Genomic DNA, 22,785 nt, shown 5'->3' with positions numbered 1-22,785 from the left:
ATACATATATATACATATATAGCATTTATATCACTTATTTTTCTCCCTTTGTTTATAAATTTATTTATTTTATTTATTTTTTTTTTTTTGTTTCTCATTTTTTTTTTTTCATTAAATGTATAAAATATATTCCCAATATAAATATAAAATATTATTTCAACATAATACACGCATATACATACACATACATATGCATGTACACATACTATATCAATTTTATTATTTTAATTTATTGTTATTAAAAGTTTTCTTTTCTTTTTTTTTTTTAACTGTTTATTTTATATATTTATTTATTTAAAAAAAAACTTTCTTTTGTATATCAAATTATATATATATATATAAACCATATACTATATATTATATATTATATTACATACATCTATATATTACAATTTTTATTTATATATGTATACTATTTACCCATATATATATTCAATTTTCAAATTGGAATTAATGTGTACATACACCTGTACACATACATATAAATACGCATATGCATAAATGTATTGTTTTGTTTTTTTTTTTTTTTTTTTTAATTTTCAGATGTATATTTAATATAAAAAATAGAATAGCTATTATCGCAGCCCGTTTTAGCTTATTTATTAATTTCCCAAAAATAAAATAAAAATAAAATAACTCTCTAGGGCGTTTCGAAAATGGTAAGGTGCTGACCCAAAACTTTCATAAGCCATGGGTGCTTGCTTTTATAAAAGTTTTTTTTTTTTTATAACAGCAAACACCATTTGTTGGTTACATGGTAGGAAGGAAATCTGGCCCCTCCATGGTGGGTGCGCCTCTGAGTGGCTGTGTTACACTGTAAGTTTATCCCATTATATGTTCCCCACCATGGTAAATTTTCCTTGCTTATTGACGAGGAGAAGGCCGCGGATACGTCCTGACGGTACTGGCTCCATTGTCGAAACGCTCTCAGAGTATAATGTATTCTCACGCACCGCAACTTTCCTGTTTTGGTTACAGTAAAAGATAGCAATGATATGTGCTGACCCAACACTTTCGTACGCTATGAGTGTTTGCATTTACGAGTTTGTATAAAAGCAATCACTCATTAGTAAAACGACAGGAGGGAGAACGGGCACTTGAGGCGCCTCTAGTTGGCAGTTAAACCCTTAGGGTTTATCGTTAAGACCTTCGCATGTTCCTCTTACTATTTATGGGATATTATTATTCCAAGCCGCGGATTTTTCTCTCCGGCACAAAATCATTGCTACCCTTTACTGTACCGTTATGTAATATTAGTCGCCTTATATCCTAATATACCTTACTAATACGGTTGTAGCTGTTGTATCGGCAACATGACGGCTGGTCTTGTGGTCGCTGCTGGCAGCGAATGCGTTTTTCTAAATATTGTTGGTGCAGAATTAAATTGTAATTCCTCTTGTTGTGATGTTGATGGTAGTGGGGTGTCACAAGACCCCATATTGATTGGATGATGTTCTTTTAATGTTCCTGCACTGTTTTCTGTAGAATCATTAATCTCATTGATGCGAGGATACAGGGATGCTGTTGAAGGCTGTGGGGTATCACAAGACCCCATGTTGATTGGATTATAGTCATTTAATGTTCCTGCACTGTTTTCAGTAGAATCATTGATTTTGTTGATAGTAGGACACCGGGGTAATGTCGAGCTGTTGACCTGGGCTTCCGAGGTCACAGCATAGTTTTGTCTTAACTTGAACTGGCAATCAGCTGTTACCTTGGGTTTCTTCTGTTTAGACCTTGTGGTGTTTGTGAAACAGCTGGCTCTACTCGAAATAACTTTGCAGCACAGGTACATCAAGATGCATATGATGATCAGCATCGAGCTTCCGTACGAACCATAGATAAGGGTCGTTTGTCTGTCCATGGCCTCCTTCTGACTGTATAGGTCTTGACGCCTTTGAAACTCTTCCTCCAATTCTTTAAGTGATACCGAGTTTGCGAAGAAATTAGACATCTTTGATCAAACGTTGCTTACTGCAATGATAGGAAGTAGGCACAAAACAGTTATGATCCACCCTTTCGTTATTGTTTTTCACCTAAAATCAGAAATCACGTTAATGACGTTTCAGGAGAGAGATAATGGTTAAAAATGAGCAACCATTATCTTATCTTTGTGTTTGGCAAATCTCTCGCCATTTTCGTCCTCCAGAATGACGTTATTATTCTGGGTTAGTCCGACCACAGTGTACGGACCAAGGGCACGAGAATCAAATTTATTTGTTCGAACTTCCTTATACGTGTAGACCTGGTCGCCGACCTTGACGTTAGAGGGCCGAGCTTTTGAATCATGAAATTCTTTCGATCTTTCCTTAGCTCTGATCAATCGATCGGCAGCCAAATTTTGTAGCTCGTGCATTCTAACTATCAAATCTCTCAGGTAAACACCATAAGTTTCCAGTTCTGGGCCCTGTGGGAACGAACTAGGAATCCGGGCCATTCGACCAAAAACCAGCTCGTATGGAGTGAAGTTTGTAGCTTCATGAACCGATGTATTATAATTAAACATCGCGAAAGGAAGTAGACGATCCCAATCGTCGAAATCATTTGCATAGTGTTTAATATAATCTGTCAGTTCAATGTGACTTCTCTCCAAAGCACCGTTGGTTTGAGGGCGATAACCGGAAGTGGTGAGTTGCTTCACGCCAAATATTTTCTCCAATTTTCGCATCAAGGAACTCACAAAACTTCCCCCTCTGTCTGTGAGCACGCATCTAGGCGCTCCATAGAGAGAGAAAAGGTTCGTTGCCACAGCATGGGCAATGGTGGTAGTTTTTATATCTGGGATAGGAACTGCGATGCAGTACTTACTAAAGTTATCCTGCATGGTTAGAATGTGTCGATTTCCATTAGGGGTAGTTCTTAATTTACCCACTGTGTCAAGGGATACTTTGTCGAATGGGTTTGCCGGGGTATCAGTTATCAGCATAGGTTCGCGAGTTCGAGCTCTTACAAGTTTATTCTCAAGGCAACTTTTGCACTTGCGAATAAATTGTGTTACATCATCTCGTAACCTAGGCCAATAGTACCGTTCACGTATTCGTCTGTACGTCTTTGTAATACCCTTATGGCCACCTACCAAACTATCATGGAATTCAGATATTATTTTAGGGCGTATTTCCGGAGGAGGAACTTCGATTTTTCCGTGGCAAAGGGTGATCTTTATGTCGCCACCGCGGAATATTCCTGCTAATATGCCCGCCATGGTCGTTTGAGGGAGGTTACCTAATAGGTCTCCAGAATTGGCCATTCGGCAATGAGTCTGATTGTCAAGGACTAAAGCATACTTTAAATTTCGTAGCCCTACGGTAACGTCACTCCAGTTGAGTTCGTCAGAATGTCTTTTCTTGACCACGATCGAGTAAATTTTATATCGTCCACAAAGGGTGACCTGAACTTGTCCTTTTATCGGATTGTTATCTCGAATATCTTGTAAGTCGATTTTGTTGGTGGCAATTAAAAGTTTAGAAATTGAATCCACGGGTTCACAATCTTCAGAGATAAAATGGGCGATATTGTCTTTCTTGTAGGTCAAAGGTTCGGTCCATTGGTGGAAAACATTTTCCGAGTTTTCCTTGGTAATTTTGGAGGTAGTGGCAATCACTTTCTCGTCGTCCGAGGATTCAGAGGAAGAAGGGGAATCTACGTCAGAAATGCTAATGTCTATTGGCGAAGCTGCTCGGGGTATGCACATCACTGGTGGGGGTAGATCCGCACAGTTTGAATGTAGTCGCCGAGGCACAATGTTCGCTCTCCGTCGCACTTCTTCAGTTTGTTCTTCGCTTTCTTTTTCCTGAAACCGGGTGAACGGGGTGGACTGCGCACCTGGAGCTGGCAAGTTTCCTGGGGTAAAGGCCGGAAGGCTGGCTGCAATGCTATCGTTAACACTTGCTTCTTCAATCACTTCGGGCATGTCCTGGAAACGTACCACGCTTTGTTTTCTTCCGGGGCAAGGGTGACTTGTCACGGGGGTGTCTTTTAAAATTCCGCTGGTAGAGGGAGGTTCACACACGAGGGGTGGTATAGATTCTACACGAGGTGTGTGGTCTTGCTCTCGATTCGATTCTCGTTTCTTGTTAAAATTGTCCAAAAATCTTTTTACTCTAGTCGCGAATTCGCCATCGTCACCTTCTCCGCAAGGATCCAAAGATTCAAGGTACTGTAGGTAATCTTCGTCGCTTTCTCCATCGGAAACATGAATCCTTTTCTTAGGTGTTCGGCCCATACCTTCATGATCCCATGCCAAGGTTTGATTGGACTGTTCGAAGGAGTTTAAATCACGTTGCTTTAGAGATTCATCGAATCGCTTGATTGATCGTTGTAAGGAGTCATCCTGGTCGCTAGGATCTGTTGGATTATCCTGTGTTTTAGTTTCCTTTTCTTGTTCATCTTCTGATTCCGAACTTTCCTCGCTGTCGGGAGGTGGAGGGGGTACTGTAACAATCGCCTGGTCTGGAGGAAGCACCTCTGCACTCTCTTGATCCGATGACTCACTGGAAGAGGAAGAGCTGGATTCTGAAGGGGGTTCTAGAAGGGCGCCTTCTCTTGCTAGTCGGTCGGCGTTCTCATTTCCATCTATTCCGTCATGGCCGGGCACGTGTTCCCACACGACATCCAGATTTTTCATGGCCTTAACCAATCGTTCGTAGGCACTTTTATTTTTAACTGGTTTATTTTCGTTAGTCTTCCAGTCATTTTTCTGCCATTTTGGAACCCATTCCTGGATTGCCTGCACAAGAACCTTGGAGTCAGTTTTTATTCTAAGATGATTCATCCCAGCCCGTTTTGCTTGTTTGATTGCTGCAGTGGCAGCCTCTATTTCGGAAGCATTGTTGGTCTGTCTACCCTTGTATCGTTGCGAGATGTTGAGAGGGTGATCAGGACCAAACCAAACACCGATACCCGCACGTGGTCTTACGCCGCCATTATCACAACACGCGCCATCTACGTAAACGTCTGTGTATGAACTGGACTCTGGAGGAATGCACGGGGGTGATGATTGATTGATGTTGATTTGAGTTTCGGGTGTAGTCGAACTCTTAGGTGTGAGGTGGGGAGGAAGACTAGGGAATACACTGTGACTCGCACGAAATACTGGAGGGTCGGAAATTTCCTCCTTGTCAGTCTCTGTTGTTGATTCGTTTGAAGAGGAAGATTCCTCTTCCTGGCGACGAGTTTCCTCTCGAATTTCTCGTTTCCTTTCTCTCAACCTCCTAGCAATGCTGCTTACATCTGGATCCACAAGTTTAGAGCCTGGAGGGGGAACATAAGCATCCTCACCTTGGGGTTCCTTAGGTTTGGTGGATCCATGGGGTCTTCCACGGGGTCTGGAGGTTGTTGGTTTTGGTTCTGAAGAAGTTCCTGGGATTGGAGAACTGTTGCCACTCGAGCACACAGGTTTGATTGACTGTGATGTTGGAGGTCTCGTGAGAATTTTCCTAGGCATGAATGGGGTTTCTTTCGATGTAGCCGGTCTTAGAGAATCCCCTGACGACCTGGTTGTCCTGGAAGTCGATGATGAAGTGGGCGGGGCTTGTCTAGAACCCGAAGGGGGTATCACTGACCTTGAAGAAGAAACTCCTTTCCTTGTTTCCGCAGGAAATTTGAAAGTAGGAATAGGTCGAATGTTTTTACCTTCTTGCTTGTTGGTGGGTTTGGGTTCAACCCTGGAAGGGTGGGGAGCACCTTGTCGGTTTTTGCTATCACTTTGAAGTTGATCGGATTTCACTCGCGCACTGTCACCACTTGTTTTCTTTAGCGCACTACTAGATATAGGAAGGGCGCGGAGTGGGGGTGTATTGTCTTTTGATTCGTCGAGTTTGTCATGTAAGTCATCCTGATCACTTTCGTCAGAAGATTCAGTCCATTCTGACTCGGAGGACAGCAACTCCTCATTTATGTTTTCTTTGTCGTTATTTTCGACAGGGTTGTTAGAAAGGGCTTCCACGATTCTATTTATTTTACCGGGTTTATACTCGAATTTGTAACGATACCCTCGTAACTTTAATCGCCATTTTTGAAGTCGCGTTCCTGGATTCTCAACGTAACTCATCCAGTGAACTGGTTCACAGTCGCACGACAGGATAAAATCTTGATCGTATAAATAAGGTCGAAAATGCTCAACAGCGTACAATATTGCAAGGCATTCCTTCTCAGGCTTGAGATATTTCTGCTCGGTAGCATTTAAGACTTTTGAATAATACGCGACAGGGAGGTCAATGCCGTCTCGCTCTTGGGTCAACATTGCCCCAATGGCATATTCAGAGGCATCGGTTGTTAGTTTAAACGGTTTTGTGAAATCAGGGTATTGCAGAATAGGCCTTTTGCACAGAGCCTTTCTAAGTCTTTTAAAACTCTTCTGCTGTGGAATACCCCAATTCCACTCTTCTGTTTTCTTTAACAGATCGGATAAAGGTTTCGCTGCTTTAGCGTACTCTTTTATAAAGCGCCTGTAATAGCCCGAGAGGCCGAGAAAACTCCTGACTTCTTTTGGGGTTTTCGGTACAGGAAAATGCTTGATGGCTTTGATCTTTACTGGATTCGGTTTTACTCCATCTGCTCCAACAATGTGACCAAGATAGGCAACTTCCTTTTTCAGGAATTCACACTTGTCAGGTTGGAGTTTTAGGTTAGCTTCTCGAAGTCTATTATATAGCCTTCGAGCTCGCCTATCGTGTTCTTCGAGGGTATCAGAATAGATAATGATATCGTCAAGGTACACGAATGCCTCCGAATCGAGCATACCGCCAAGCACGTTATTTAGAAGTCGCTGAAAAGTGGGGGGTGCGTTTTTAATCCCCATAGGCATGCGCTTGTATTCGAAATGTCCATTTCGAGACGAGAAAGCGGTTTTGTGCCGATCATCTGGGTGTGTCTCCACTTGGTGAAAACCACTGGCAAGGTCAAAGACCGTAAAGTACGTTGCCGTCCCCAATTTGTCAAAAATGGCGGAAATATTGGGGAGGGGGTAAGCATCTCCTATCACCTTTTCATTAAGCGCCCGATAATCAATAACTACCCTCCATTTTCTTTTTCCCGAAGCATCAAGTTTCTTTGGAACAATAAGAAGAGGGGAGTTATAGGGGGAGGTCGAATTTCCAATAATGCCACTATCGAACTGTTTGAGCAATTGCTCGTCGATTTGCTGTAGGGCTTCATTAGGAGATCGATACTGCTTTTTGTGAATGATTTTATCGTCGGTGGTAGGGATTCTATGCTGAATTAAATGGGTGCAACTCAAGGGCTCCCCATTGAGATGAAAAATATCAGCATAGTCATCAGCCCATTGAAAGACAAGTTCCTTTTCTTCTGAATTTAAATGGGACACGAAAAGGGCATCCTTAACCTTTTTAATTCGTTCTGCATAGGTTAAGAGTGGGGGTGAGGGATGATCAAACTCTGAGTCGGAAGATTCCTTATCCTCAAGATTACAAAAATCAAAAGGGATTAGTTCTTGAGGAGTCAATTCTAGGTCGACATCTTCTTCTGTGGTATTAATAGCAACAGCATGGCATACGCCATTTTCACTATTTACCACGGCGTCACCTAAATACACCCCCGGAGGAGTATTAATTCGGGGAAGATAACCCTGTGGTAAATTAGGGTTGCGAACGTCTATAGCAATTGGATGTCGAGTTCTGGCTCGAATGCGCAGAACCCTTTTAAAGGGCTTGATAAGAGGTTTCAAAATCTGCTTTGCGGCCAGTGATTCCTTATCAACAAAAGGGATAGGGGTCACTGGATTAGAGATAGTAACCAGGGTATTGTGCCAGAATGATAGCTGGGCCTTTTCCTGTCGAAGGTAGGGTCGCCCTAAAATTCCGTGAGTAGAAACAGGAAAGTTGTTTCTTACCACGTGAAACTCGACAGGTGTATTCGCGATGTTAAGTACAATTGTACCGAGTGTTCTGACTGTATGGTTTGTTATTCCCGTAATCTCTGTACGCTTGCTCGGGTCAAGGGTGAGTTCGGGTTCTAGGGCACACAGCTTGATTAAGTTGGTATCGGACCCTGGATCTACTAGAAACCTAATCTTTGGCTCTCTAAATTCTGATGCGGTGAACTGCACTACTGGGGAGTCCTCGGCCGTGTTTCCTGCTCGTAGGACTTTATGGTATTGTCCGCGAACTGGACACTCCGCTGACGCTGCGGGGTTGGACTCGCCGCCGCGTCGGTGCGCCGAGTCGGTTGGAAGTTTAAATTTCCTTGAGGTCCAGGAGACACTGCACGTGGTGGTGTCATACTAAATTTGGGATTAGAAGTTGGTTCCTGATAATTTCTATTTGTTGGTGGTTGTTGGTACTGAGAGGGTTGATAATTCATGGGTCGCGGAGGGGGTTGAAAATTCGCGAATTGTGGCATCATTGATCGATAGAATGTTGCAAGCTGCTCGGGTGTAAATTGCAGCACGTCACTTGCCGGATTCTTTCGCGACCTATGTGATTCAGAATCCCTATCGCTTTCTGATCTGCGCTTATCCGGATTGGGAACGTTCCTCTCGACCTGCCTTGTGTATGGACTAGGTGATCGAGGGCGTTCTTCGGCGCGGGTAATATGATACGATGTACCTCGCGACCGATCCGAATATTTATGCCTCTCCTCAGCACGAAGGGCATGCTCGAAGGCTTCTTCCAAGTTTGCCGGATTTCTCGTGTCCACAAAAATAGACATTTCCTCCGGCAGACCTCGAATAAATGCTTCAAGGGCACAGTCAATGATAGGTTTCATCATGATAGTACTTTCGGGAGTTTCTTGAATACGAACAGCGTCGCCTTGTACTTCACGATAACGTGCGTTATATTTTGCTTGCAGGGCGTGTCTCGCTCCGCTCAACAAGCCCTGTAATCGATCATTGTAATCGCTAACCGTCTCTGTTTGTTTAAAACGGATACTCATGATACCGTCTAAGTACCATTGATACTTTTTAAAAGAGGCGAATCTTTTCTTTAGATGGGACACTAATTCGTCTAATCGTTGAAAGCGCCTGTCTCTCACGCATTCCCGAGCCGCACCTTTTAATTTGCTAAGTACGGCATTGATGAATCCGGGCTCGGAATTTTCCGTCAAGAACGCGGCTCCATTTGCCACGTCTTGTAAGAATTCTTTCAGAGGCGGATTACGTCCATCAAAAACGGGAATGTGTAGGGTGCTCTGCTGTAACGTCATACATTCGAGAACTGAGGCCACCGCGGCCGTCGTATCAAGGTTTGCAGGGTTTTGTTGGAGGGTAATGTTTGAATGTGTACCCCCAAATCCTATACCGGTACTGGTTTCCCCGCGATCCGTCATTTCGTGTTAATGTTAAATAAAATTCGGAAAATAAATTTAAATTAATAAGATGTTTACTTGTCAATACTCGTAGAGTAGTTGAGAAAGAAAAGGAAAACAATTTAAATTTCAATTATTGTTTTTCGCCACCGCGGAATATTCCTGCTAATTTGCACGGGATAGTTCGAAGTCGAAAGCAAAAATAAATAAAAGAAAATAAAAATAATTCAAACAAAATGCAACTACAGCTTAGGTGTCACTTTTGTCAACAGCTGTTCGCGACGCGATACTATCTGGTTCAAGGTAGTGAAGTGAATGACCAGTCGACCTCGCGGTGTCTTGGGGTCTCGCTTGATCACAACACTGAGCGTAGGAGTGGGAGTCATAATGTTGTGGTGGGACATGTTTCTTAACATAATGCCCTCGTTCTCCCCTCCACTTCTCGAATTGACGCGTCTTCACTAGAATCTTAATTGCACAACTCTTGTACTACTGACACGAGTAAACGTTCAATATACATATGTATATTTATTTGCGAATTTATTTATTTAATTTTTTTATTTTATTTTATTTTTTTTTTTCGTTTAATAGAACACTCGCGAGTTAGAGAAAATCTAATCGGTGTGCAGTAGCTCTATTTGTCAATCGATGAGGAATTATTTAATCGATGGTTACACGTTATTTTCTACAAAACTGAAAATCACAATAAGGGATATTTTAGTCAATCACTATGACGTCATCGTCGTATTTTACAGTGGCGTCACTGTCACAACTGTCATAGTCGTTATTCTTGTATGATTCTGTGGGTACAATAGGGGGTCGGATAATCTTTATTTTCTCGTCATTATAATTCTCAATACGTCTCACTCTTAGACGTAAGGTGGGGGTATCTGTGAGGATGTCAGCTGATCGCACCAAGGTTAATGAGAGCTTTCTCAAGTCTTGGCGATTCACAACAGTACCCTTATGAAACGGGAATTTTGGATTAAACACCACAAAATAATGCAATTGTTCTGAAAATTTCCCCCCAGAATTTATAGGATTTTTAGAGAAGGTGTTGGTTGGAGGTGGAAGGGTTTTAGGGAGGGTTGTTTGAGAGACAGCAGAATCTAAAGCTTTCACTATTTTTCCGTCAGCGGAAAATTCTCCCTGTACCTTTGACTTGATCCTTTTTGATCTCCCACCTCTTTTTCTATTTTTACTCGGCATTAGAAAAGGCAATAGAACTTAGTACCGAAAGAAAAGTGAGAAAGAATAAAGAATCTTATGAGTACAGAAAAAGGTCGAACACGGTTCTTGGAGCCACCGACTACCTTTAGTGATAAAGAATTAAGTCGTCATCTGATTTTTAATCAGAGAGCCAAATTTCTTTATCCCAGGCGGTTAGAGTCATCACATAGTACCATTTTAAATCCCTTTATGCACCATAGAAAATTGGAAGGAATATGAAGCTATGGGGGTTGTAGAAACAGATCGAACACTGTTCTCGGAGCCACCGGCCACTTTTAGTGATGCGGAATTAAGTCGTCATCTGGTCTGGACCAGAGAGCCAAATTTCTTTATCACAGTGGTCAGAGTCGTCACTTGTAACAATTTCAAATCTGTATATACAGTCCAGTAAAATTGAAAGAAATTGAATTTTAGAACGCAGGTAAACCTGATAGAGTTTTTCGAGCCACCACCGCAGCATGCGAGATTACGTCATCATCGGTTACCCGAGAGCCAAAATCTCACAGCTCGCAATAGAGTCGTCAAATCCACTCCAATCAAATCTAGTGCGAAAATTTAAATAGGGAAATAACCCCAAAAATTAATTGAAAAATTTCATTTACTATAGTATAGGCAAAAAGTGCGAATAGTAAAATAGGGCATATTAGCTCACAGAGGAAATGAAGTAAGACTGTAGCTAACATGATAGAAAGAATAGAGTTTTAAAAGTATCCAAAGTGTAATGAATAAAGTAACAAGTTAAGAAAACGTGGCAAGGTAGCAATTTAGAAAAATCAAGATTGAATAAATTTTTAGTTTAAAATCGAGATAAAAATTTTTAAGATCAAAATCGAGATAAAATTTTAAGTCCAAAATCCCACCGCTGCCACCATCAGTTTGTTACGAACCGAAGAAATTATTTGTTTTGAAATAATTATTGTTAAAAATAATTAGAACAATACATCGGGCTTTTGAGATGGCCCAAATTTCAGAGGTTCTCGGAGGTCCAAACTGCCAAAGCCTGAAGGGCCTTGTTTTTACTTGTGGGTTCGTTTCGTTCTAATTGCTGATATTTTCTAGGATAAGATAGGAAAATATACCACGACTTCCTTTTATACTTGTTACTATTAGAAACAGGGAACAGAAAATAAAGAGAAGAAAGAATTAAAAGAATTATTAATTTTATTTTATCATTCAAAAATAATACTGACAAATGTATTCCACTCTCTCTTACAAGAAAGGAGGGAGGGAAGAGGGATGTAGTTACAAAATTACCCCGGAACGATACTGAGTACTTACCGTTCCGCTTCCTTATTCTACCGTCGACAATTTCTTCTCGACGGGCAAAAACATAAATTTTGAAAAATCGTCCATACACAATCACTCGAGTGGCGCATTCGCGGGTTGCCGTATGTTCTTTTATTGCGCGAACAATCTTTTTAACAGGGACAGACAAATCCACTCTCTCTTACTCTAATTCGCTAAGCCGTCAATTGCAAGAGCAGACGCGGGCACTCCGCACCCGGCTGGTCTTTCGACAAAAATTTAGAAAAAGAAAATTAATTAGATTTAAAAACTCTTCACTTGAATTGACTCTTAACCGGCCTCCGTGGACTTCGGAGTAAGTTGGCGTTTTACTTTACGTCCGACCGAAATTATTCGTGTAAGCACACGAATCAAAACGGGTCCTTGGTACCGGACGGGAGCGCTTAGGCTTTTTAATCCGGGCAGTTCCAAACAGAGTTGGAACTTCGATGCTCGCGGAAACCGTACTGAACAAAAATTTAGGGGCTGGAGATGCCTCTACAGGTCGGCTTAGGGCACCTGGTGGGAAATTTTGCTGATTTTGAATTTCGCAATTGTAGGTGGAAAGGGAAGGTGGGGCCTGTTGCCATGCCAGTTTTGCTGAATTTGCAATAAAATCGGTTTAGTGAAATAGTGTTGAAATAATAAAGTTATTTCGAAACAAAATTATTTCCAATTATTCTTTTAAATAATTTTATATTTTATTTAATCTTTGAAATTTTAGAATTAACCCTCTCATATAAAAGGTTAATATAATTTAAGATAATGGACATTTCCAATCAGAAAGAAATTCCATCTATTTTGTAGTATTTTGAATGTTGTTGCAGTTCCAGTTTTGAGATCAATTGTCTCAATATTGATCTGGAATTGATCAGTTGCATATAGATCTAAAAAGCACATTATAGTAAAGCAATGGCAGGCATAGCTTGTAGGCTTGAGAGATACAGAGGGGCAAGGTAAGATAGGCTGTGAGTAAGGAAACATAGGTGTATTAGTGCCATAGCGTACAGCATAGACGTCTCCAGCCATACTAATGTGTATTATGGTCGTAATACCTAACGAGTGCGAGAGAGCAAGCATCCACTATGCATTCGACAGCGTAAGAGTAAGAGTGACGCGTACTAGTCATTGGAGCGAGGGAGAAAACCATGCGACAGAGAGAGAACGCAGTACTCCGCGAGAACAGTGTGTCTGAGAGAGAACGCTTCGCCGTTACATACAGTCTTCTTTCTCTCTCGCGCAATGTCGAGGGACGCGCGGGGAGCCTTCACTCAACGCGTTCAGTGAGGAGTCCCCACCCATGGCTGCAGAAATATTATTTTAATTTCGAATCTTATTATTTTAATTTCTATTTTAAATTTAATTTTTAATAATTTAAAATTTAACAATTCTTTAGGGTAATAATATAAACATTTTGCGATATATTTAGGGTAATATAATAATACATTTTCACGAATAAATAATTAATGATTTTGAACGAAATTCGCACTTGTTGCGTAACATCTGATTATTAAATGTATATATCTATTCAATAGCGACTCGCAATGTTGCTGAAAGGTTTTCGGACGATATCTCGGCTGTTTACCATTCAATAAGATTTTAGCACGGTTTAATAGCTTCAGGAGGTTGTGGCAATGTTGATTATCGAAGCCGCAACATTCGCAAAATTGCGGTTCGCTAACTACGGAAGTTACAAGTTGGTAACATTGCGACAAGATCCATTTGCTTCTTAAGGATGTCAGAGTCATGAATCTTTATTCTACAACCTTCGCAAAATTGCGGTTCGCTAGTTATTTGCGAGTTTCGTCTGCAACGTTGCTGCAAGGTTATTAGTGTACTACAATAGACGCGAGTCTTGCAACAACGTTATTGACGAAGTTACAAGGATTTTTATTTAAAATAAAAGGAACAATCAATCAATGAAGATTATAAAATTATTACTCTTCATTAATTGATATATTCTTAAAATTTCGTGTTGGCTTCAAGAGCTTGCTTCATATAAATTAAATTTAAAAAAAAAAGAATAAAATTATTATTTTTCCAAGATGCGAGTTGCCTAATAAAGTCGCGTTATTTCTTTATATTGTTTCGCTGACGTCCCGAAATTCCTGACGGTAATATGATATTAGAGTTGCTACAATCTAACTTGAAGCAAGTCTAATAATAAAGAAAAATAATTTTAAAATAAAATAATTCTGATATATTTAATTAATAATTTTATTATTAAAAATTTAATATTTTAATTTTATTTATGTTGCCAAATAAATATTGGCGTAACACTAACCTTGTGTTTACGGAGGAACAGGCTTCATTAAGTGATTACAGTGTAGAGTTTGAAGTTGTGTCAAATATACACTTAGAATGCCGTTTGTATTAAGAAAAACTGAGTAGACTTGGGTTCGCGGAAGCTTAAATTTCGTTTACTCATTACAGTGTAGAGTTTGAAGTTGTGTCAAATCTACACTTAGAATGCCGTTTGTATTAAGAAAAACTGAGAATACTTGGGTTCGCGGAAGCTTAAATTTCGTTTACTGATTACAGTATAGAGTTTGATAGTGTGTCACATAACCACTTAGAATGCCGTTTGTATTAAGAAATACTGACTAACTTTGTGTTCACGGAGGAACAGGCTTCATTAAGTGATTACAGTGTAGAGTTTGAAGTTGTGTCAAATATACACTTAGAATGCCGTTTGTATTAAGAAAAACTGAGTAGACTTAGGTTCGCGGAAGCGTAAGTTTCGTTTACTGTTTAAAATGTAGAGTTTGATAGTGTCACATAACCACTTAGAATGACGTTTGTATTAAGAAAGACTAAGTAGACTTGGGTTCGCGGAAGCTTAAATTTCGTTTACTGATTACAGTGTAGAGTTTGATAGTGTGTCACATAACCACTTAGAATGCCGTTTGTATTACGAAATACTGACTAACCTTGTGTTCACGGAGGAACAGGCTTCATTAAGTGATTACAGTGTAGAGTTTGAAGTTGTGTCAAATATACACTTAGAATGCCGTTTGTATTAAGAAAAACTGAGTAGACTTGGGTTCGCGGAAGCGTAAGTTTCGTTTACTGATTACAATGTAGAGTTTGATAGTGTGTCACATAACCACTTAGAATGACGTTTGTATTAAAAAAAACTGAGTAGACTTGGGTTCGCGGAAGCGTAAGTTTCGTTTACTGATTACAATGTAGAGTTTGATAGTGTGTCACATAACCACTTAGAATGCCGTTTGTATTAAGAAATACTGACTAACCTTGTGTTTACGGAGGAACAGGCTTCATTAAGTGATTACAGTGTAGAGTTTGAAGTTGTGTCAAATATACACTTAGAATGCCGTTTGTATTAAGAAAAACTGAGTAGACTTGGGTTCGCGGAAGCGTAAGTTTCGTTTACTGATTACAATGTAGAGTTTGATAGTGTGTCACATAACCACTTAGGATGCCGTTTGTATTAAGAAATACTGACTAACCTTGTGTTTACGGAGGAACAGGCTTCATTAAGTGATTACAGTGTAGAGTTTGAAGTTGTGTCAAATCTACACTTAGAATGCCGTTTGTATTAAGAAAAACTGAGTAGACTTAGGTTCGCGGAAGCGTAAGTTTCGTTTACTGATTAAAATGTAGAGTTTGATAGTGTCACATTACCACTTAGAATGACGTTTGTATTAAGAAAAACTGAGTAGACTTGGGTTCGCGGAAGCTTAAATTTCGTTTACTGATTACAGTGTAGAGTTTGATAGTGTGTCACATAACCACTTAGAATGCCGTTTGTATTAAGAAATACTGAGTAGACTTGGGTTCGCGGAAGCTTAAATTTCGTTTACTGATTACAGTGTAGAGTTTGATAGTGTGTCACATAACCACTTAGAATGCCGTTTGTATTAAGAAATACTGACTAACCTTGTGTTTACGGAGGAACAGGCTTCATTAAGTGATTACAGTGTAGAGTTTGAAGTTGTGTCAAATCTACACTTAGAATGCCGTTTGTATTAAGAAAAACTGAGAATACTTGGGTTCGCGGAAGCTTAAATTTCGTTTACTGATTACAGTATAGAGTTTGATAGTGTGTCACATAACCACTTAGAATGCCGTTTGTATTAAGAAATACTGACTAACTTTGTGTTCACGGAGGAACAGGCTTCATTAAGTGATTACAGTGTAGAGTTTGAAGTTGTGTCAAATATACACTTAGAATGCCGTTTGTATTAAGAAAAACTGAGTAGACTTAGGTTCGCGGAAGCGTAAGTTTCGTTTACTGTTTAAAATGTAGAGTTTGATAGTGTCACATAACCACTTAGAATGACGTTTGTATTAAGAAAGACTAAGTAGACTTGGGTTCGCGGAAGCTTAAATTTCGTTTACTGATTACAGTGTAGAGTTTGATAGTGTGTCACATAACCACTTAGAATGCCGTTTGTATTACGAAATACTGACTAACCTTGTGTTCACGGAGGAACAGGCTTCATTAAGTGATTACAGTGTAGAGTTTGAAGTTGTGTCAAATATACACTTAGAATGCCGTTTGTATTAAGAAAAACTGAGTAGACTTGGGTTCGCGGAAGCGTAAGTTTCGTTTACTGATTACAATGTAGAGTTTGATAGTGTGTCACATAACCACTTAGAATGACGTTTGTATTAAAAAAAACTGAGTAGACTTGGGTTCGCGGAAGCGTAAGTTTCGTTTACTGATTACAATGTAGAGTTTGATAGTGTGTCACATAACCACTTAGAATGCCGTTTGTATTAAGAAATACTGACTAACCTTGTGTTTACGGAGGAACAGGCTTCATTAAGTGATTACAGTGTAGAGTTTGAAGTTGTGTCAAATATACACTTAGAATGCCGTTTGTATTAAGAAAAACTGAGTAGACTTGGGTTCGCGGAAGCGTAAGTTTCGTTTACTGATTACAATGTAGAGTTTGATAGTGTGTCACATAACCACTTAGGATGCCGTTTGTATTAAGAAATACTGACTAACCTTGTGTTTACGGAGGAACAGGCTTCATTAAGTGATTACAGTGTAGAGTTTGAAGTTGTGTCAAATCTACACTTAGAATGCCGTTTGTATTAAGAAAAACTGAGTAGACTTAGGTTCGCGGAAGCGTAAGTTTCGTTTACTGATTAAAATGTAGAGTTTGATAGTGTCACATTACCACTTAGAATGACGTTTGTATTAAGAAAAACTGAGTAGACTTGGGTTCGCGGAAGCTTAAATTTCGTTTACTGATTACAGTGTAGAGTTTGATAGTGTGTCACATAACCACTTAGAATGCCGTTTGTATTAAGAAATACTGAGTAGACTTGGGTTCGCGGAAGCTTAAATTTCGTTTACTGATTACAGTGTAGAGTTTGATAGTGTTTCACATAACCACTTAGAATGCCGTTTGTATTAAGAAATACTGACTAACTTTGTGTTCACGGAGGAACAGGCTTCATTAAGTGATTACAGTGTAGAGTTTGAAGTTGTGTCAAATATACACTTAGAATGCCGTTTGTATTAAGGAAAACTGAGTAGACTTGGGTTCGCGGAAGCGTAAGTTTCGTTTACTGATTACAATGTAGAGTTTGATAGTGTCACATAACCACTTAGAATGACGTTTGTATTAAGAAAAACTGAGTAGACTTGGGTTCGCGGAAGCTTAAATTTCGTTTACTGATTACAGTGTAGAGTTTGATAGTGTGTCACATAACCACTTAGAATGCCGTTTGTATTAAGAAAAACTGAGTAGACTTGGGTTCGCGGAAGCTTAAATTTCGTTTACTGATTACAGTGTAGAGTTTGATAGTGTGTCACATAACCACTTAGAATGCCGTTTGTATTAAGAAATACTGTCTAACCTTGTGTTTACGGAGGAACAGGCTTCATTAAGTGATTACAGTGTAGAGTTTGAAGTTGTGTCAAATATACACTTAGAATGCCGTTTGTATTAAGAAAAACTGAGTAGACTTGGGTTCGCGGAAGCTTAAATTTCGTTTACTGATTACAGTGTAGAGTTTGATAGTGTGTCACATAACCACTTAGAATGCCGTTTGTATTAAGAAATACTGAGTAGACTTGGGTTCGCGGAAGCTTAAATTTCGTTTACTGATTACAGTGTAGAGTTTGATAGTGTATCACATAACCACTTAGAATGCCGTTTGTATTAAGAAATACTGAATAACTTTGTGTTCACGGAGGAACAGGCTTCATTAAGTGATTACAGTGTAGAGTTTGAAGTTGTGTCAAATATACACTTAGAATGCCGTTTGTATTAAGAAAAACTGAGTAGACTTGGGTTCGCGGAAGCTTAAATTTCGTTTACTGATTACAGTGTAGAGTTTGATAGTGTTTCACATAACCACTTAGAATGCCGTTTGTATTAAGAAATACTGACTAACTTTGTGTTCACGGAGGAACAGGCTTCATTAAGTGATTACAGTGTAGAGTTTGAAGTTGTGTCAAATATACACTTAGAATGCCGTTTGTATTAAGGAAAACTGAGTAGACTTGGGTTCGCGGAAGCGTAAGTTTCGTTTACTGATTACAATGTAGAGTTTGATAGTGTCACATAACCACTTAGAATGACGTTTGTATTAAGAAAAACTGAGTAGACTTGGGTTCGAGAAAGCTTAAATTTCGTTTACTGATTACAGTGTAGAGTTTGATAGTGTGTCACATAACCACTTAGAATGCCGTTTGTATTAAGAAAAACTGAGTAGACTTGGGTTCGCGGAAGCGTAAGATTCGTTTACTGATTACAATGTAGAGTTTGATAGTGTGTCACATAACCACTTAGAATGCCGTTTGTATTAAGAAATACTGACTAACCTTGTGTTTACGGAGGAACAGGCTTCATTAAGTGATTACAGTGTAGAGTTTGAAGTTGTGTCAAATATACACTTAGAATGCCGTTTGTATTAAGAAAAACTGATTAGACTTGGGTTCGCGGAAGCTTAAATTTCGTTTACTCATTACAGTGTAGAGTTTGAAGTTGTGTCAAATCTACACTTAGAAAGCCGTTTGTATTAAAAAAAAACTGAGTAGACTTGGGTTCGCGGAAGCGTAAGTTTCGTTTACTGATTACAATGTAGAGTTTGATAGTGTGTCACATAACCACTTAGAATGCCGTTTGTATTAAGAAATACTGACTAACCTTGTGTTTACGGAGGAACAGGCTTCATTAAGTGATTACAGTGTAGAGTTTGAAGTTGTGTCAAATATACACTTAGAATGCCGTTTGTATTAAGAAAAACTGAGTAGACTTGGGTTCGCGGAAGCGTAAGTTTCGTTTACTGATTACAATGTAGAGTTTGATAGTGTGTCACATAACCACTTAGGATGCCGTTTGTATTAAGAAATACTGACTAACCTTGTGTTTACGGAGGAACAGGCTTCATTAAGTGATTACAGTGTAGAGTTTGATGTTGTGTCAAATCTACACTTAGAATGCCGTTTGTATTAAGAAAAACTGAGTAGACTTAGGTTCGCGGAAGCGTAAGTTTCGTTTACTGATTAAAATGTAGAGTTTGATAGTGTCACATTACCACTTAGAATGACGTTTGTATTAAGAAAAACTGAGTAGACTTGGGTTCGCGGAAGCTTAAATTTCGTTTACTGATTACAGTGTAGAGTTTGATAGTGTGTCACATAACCACTTAGAATGCCGTTTGTATTAAGAAATACTGAGTAGACTTGGGTTCGCGGAAGCTTAAATTTCGTTTACTGATTACAGTGTAGAGTTTGATAGTGTGTCACATAACCACTTAGAATGCCGTTTGTATTAAGAAATACTGAGTAGACTTGGGTTCGCGGAAGCTTAAATTTCGTTTACTGATTACAGTGTAGAGTTTGATAGTGTGTCACATAACCACTTAGAATGCCGTTTGTATTAAGAAATACTGACTAACCTTGTGTTTACGGAGGAACAGGCTTCATTAAGTGATTACAGTGTAGAGTTTGAAGTTGTGTCAAATCTACACTTAGAATGCCGTTTGTATTAAGAAAAACTGAGAATACTTGGGTTCGCGGAAGCTTAAATTTCGTTTACTGATTACAGTATAGAGTTTGATAGTGTGTCACATAACCACTTAGAATGCCGTTTGTATTAAGAAATACTGACTAACTTTGTGTTCACGGAGGAACAGGCTTCATTAAGTGATTACAGTGTAGAGTTTGAAGTTGTGTCAAATATACACTTAGAATGCCGTTTGTATTAAGAAAAACTGAGTAGACTTAGGTTCGCGGAAGCGTAAGTTTCGTTTACTGTTTAAAATGTAGAGTTTGATAGTGTCACATAACCACTTAGAATGACGTTTGTATTAAGAAAGACTAAGTAGACTTGGGTTCGCGGAAGCTTAAATTTCGTTTACTGATTACAGTGTAGAGTTTGATAGTGTGTCACATAACCACTTAGAATGCCGTTTGTATTACGAAATACTGACTAACCTTGTGTTCACGGAGGAACAGGCTTCATTAAGTGATTACAGTGTAGAGTTTGAAGTTGTGTCAAATATACACTTAGAATGCCGTTTGTATTAAGAAAAACTGAGTAGACTTGGGTTCGCGGAAGCGTAAGTTTCGTTTACTGATTACAATGTAGAGTTTGATAGTGTGTCACATAACCACTTAGAATGACGTTTGTATTAAAAAAAACTGAGTAGACTTGGGTTCGCGGAAGCGTAAGTTTCGTTTACTGATTACAATGTAGAGTTTGATAGTGTGTCACATAACCACTTAGAATGCCGTTTGTATTAAGAAATACTGACTAACCTTGTGTTTACGGAGGAACAGGCTTCATTAAGTGATTACAGTGTAGAGTTTGAAGTTGTGTCAAATATACACTTAGAATGCCGTTTGTATTAAGAAAAACTGAGTAGACTTGGGTTCGCGGAAGCGTAAGTTTCGTTTACTGATTACAATGTAGAGTTTGATAGTGTGTCACATAACCACTTAGGATGCCGTTTGTATTAAGAAATACTGACTAACCTTGTGTTTACGGAGGAACAGGCTTCATTAAGTGATTACAGTGTAGAGTTTGAAGTTGTGTCAAATCTACACTTAGAATGCCGTTTGTATTAAGAAAAACTGAGTAGACTTAGGTTCGCGGAAGCGTAAGTTTCGTTTACTGATTAAAATGTAGAGTTTGATAGTGTCACATTACCACTTAGAATGACGTTTGTATTAAGAAAAACTGAGTAGACTTGGGTTCGCGGAAGCTTAAATTTCGTTTACTGATTACAGTGTAGAGTTTGATAGTGTGTCACATAACCACTTAGAATGCCGTTTGTATTAAGAAATACTGAGTAGACTTGGGTTCGCGGAAGCTTAAATTTCGTTTACTGATTACAGTGTAGAGTTTGATAGTGTTTCACATAACCACTTAGAATGCCGTTTGTATTAAGAAATACTGACTAACTTTGTGTTCACGGAGGAACAGGCTTCATTAAGTGATTACAGTGTAGAGTTTGAAGTTGTGTCAAATATACACTTAGAATGCCGTTTGTATTAAGGAAAACTGAGTAGACTTGGGTTCGCGGAAGCGTAAGTTTCGTTTACTGATTACAATGTAGAGTTTGATAGTGTCACATAACCACTTAGAATGACGTTTGTATTAAGAAAAACTGAGTAGACTTGGGTTCGCGGAAGCTTAAATTTCGTTTACTGATTACAGTGTAGAGTTTGATAGTGTGTCACATAACCACTTAGAATGCCGTTTGTATTAAGAAAAACTGAGTAGACTTGGGTTCGCGGAAGCTTAAATTTCGTTTACTGATTACAGTGTAGAGTTTGATAGTGTGTCACATAACCACTTAGAATGCCGTTTGTATTAAGAAATACTGTCTAACCTTGTGTTTACGGAGGAACAGGCTTCATTAAGTGATTACAGTGTAGAGTTTGAAGTTGTGTCAAATATACACTTAGAATGCCGTTTGTATTAAGAAAAACTGAGTAGACTTGGGTTCGCGGAAGCTTAAATTTCGTTTACTGATTACAGTGTAGAGTTTGATAGTGTGTCACATAACCACTTAGAATGCCGTTTGTATTAAGAAATACTGAGTAGACTTGGGTTCGCGGAAGCTTAAATTTCGTTTACTGATTACAGTGTAGAGTTTGATAGTGTATCACATAACCACTTAGAATGCCGTTTGTATTAAGAAATACTGAATAACTTTGTGTTCACGGAGGAACAGGCTTCATTAAGTGATTACAGTGTAGAGTTTGAAGTTGTGTCAAATATACACTTAGAATGCCGTTTGTATTAAGAAAAACTGAGTAGACTTGGGTTCGCGGAAGCTTAAATTTCGTTTACTGATTACAGTGTAGAGTTTGATAGTGTTTCACATAACCACTTAGAATGCCGTTTGTATTAAGAAATACTGACTAACTTTGTGTTCACGGAGGAACAGGCTTCATTAAGTGATTACAGTGTAGAGTTTGAAGTTGTGTCAAATATACACTTAGAATGCCGTTTGTATTAAGGAAAACTGAGTAGACTTGGGTTCGCGGAAGCGTAAGTTTCGTTTACTGATTACAATGTAGAGTTTGATAGTGTCACATAACCACTTAGAATGACGTTTGTATTAAGAAAAACTGAGTAGACTTGGGTTCGAGAAAGCTTAAATTTCGTTTACTGATTACAGTGTAGAGTTTGATAGTGTGTCACATAACCACTTAGAATGCCGTTTGTATTAAGAAAAACTGAGTAGACTTGGGTTCGCGGAAGCGTAAGATTCGTTTACTGATTACAATGTAGAGTTTGATAGTGTGTCACATAACCACTTAGAATGCCGTTTGTATTAAGAAATACTGACTAACCTTGTGTTTACGGAGGAACAGGCTTCATTAAGTGATTACAGTGTAGAGTTTGAAGTTGTGTCAAATATACACTTAGAATGCCGTTTGTATTAAGAAAAACTGATTAGACTTGGGTTCGCGGAAGCTTAAATTTCGTTTACTCATTACAGTGTAGAGTTTGAAGTTGTGTCAAATCTACACTTAGAATGCCGTTTGTATTAAAAAAAAACTGA

The 22,785-nt window shown here is 39.0% G+C and overlaps 1 protein-coding gene across 1 annotated transcript; it reads right to left on the bottom strand.

Annotated features, from left to right (window-relative positions):
* Positions 1–510: 510 nt before the first annotated feature.
* On the bottom strand, positions 511–9,285 carry LOC127281712 (uncharacterized). Its single transcript, XM_051305566.1, has 2 exons — positions 8,416–9,285; positions 511–8,239 (listed from the first exon to the last, which is right to left on the bottom strand). Exons 1-2 carry the CDS (start codon positions 9,283–9,285, stop codon positions 2,084–2,086), a joined length of 7,026 nt encoding a protein of 2,341 aa, XP_051161523.1. The 3' UTR covers positions 511–2,083.
* Between the last annotated feature and the right edge of the window lie 13,500 nt (positions 9,286–22,785).

Source organism: Leptopilina boulardi, unplaced genomic scaffold (genome assembly GCF_019393585.1).
Source record: "Leptopilina boulardi isolate dan_hultmark-lab unplaced genomic scaffold, ZJU_Lbou_2.1 LbouV2_277, whole genome shotgun sequence".
Lineage (NCBI taxonomy): Eukaryota > Metazoa > Arthropoda > Insecta > Hymenoptera > Figitidae > Leptopilina > Leptopilina boulardi.
Note: the sequence above shows the minus strand (reverse complement) of the source record. Positions and strands in the feature narration are given on the sequence as shown.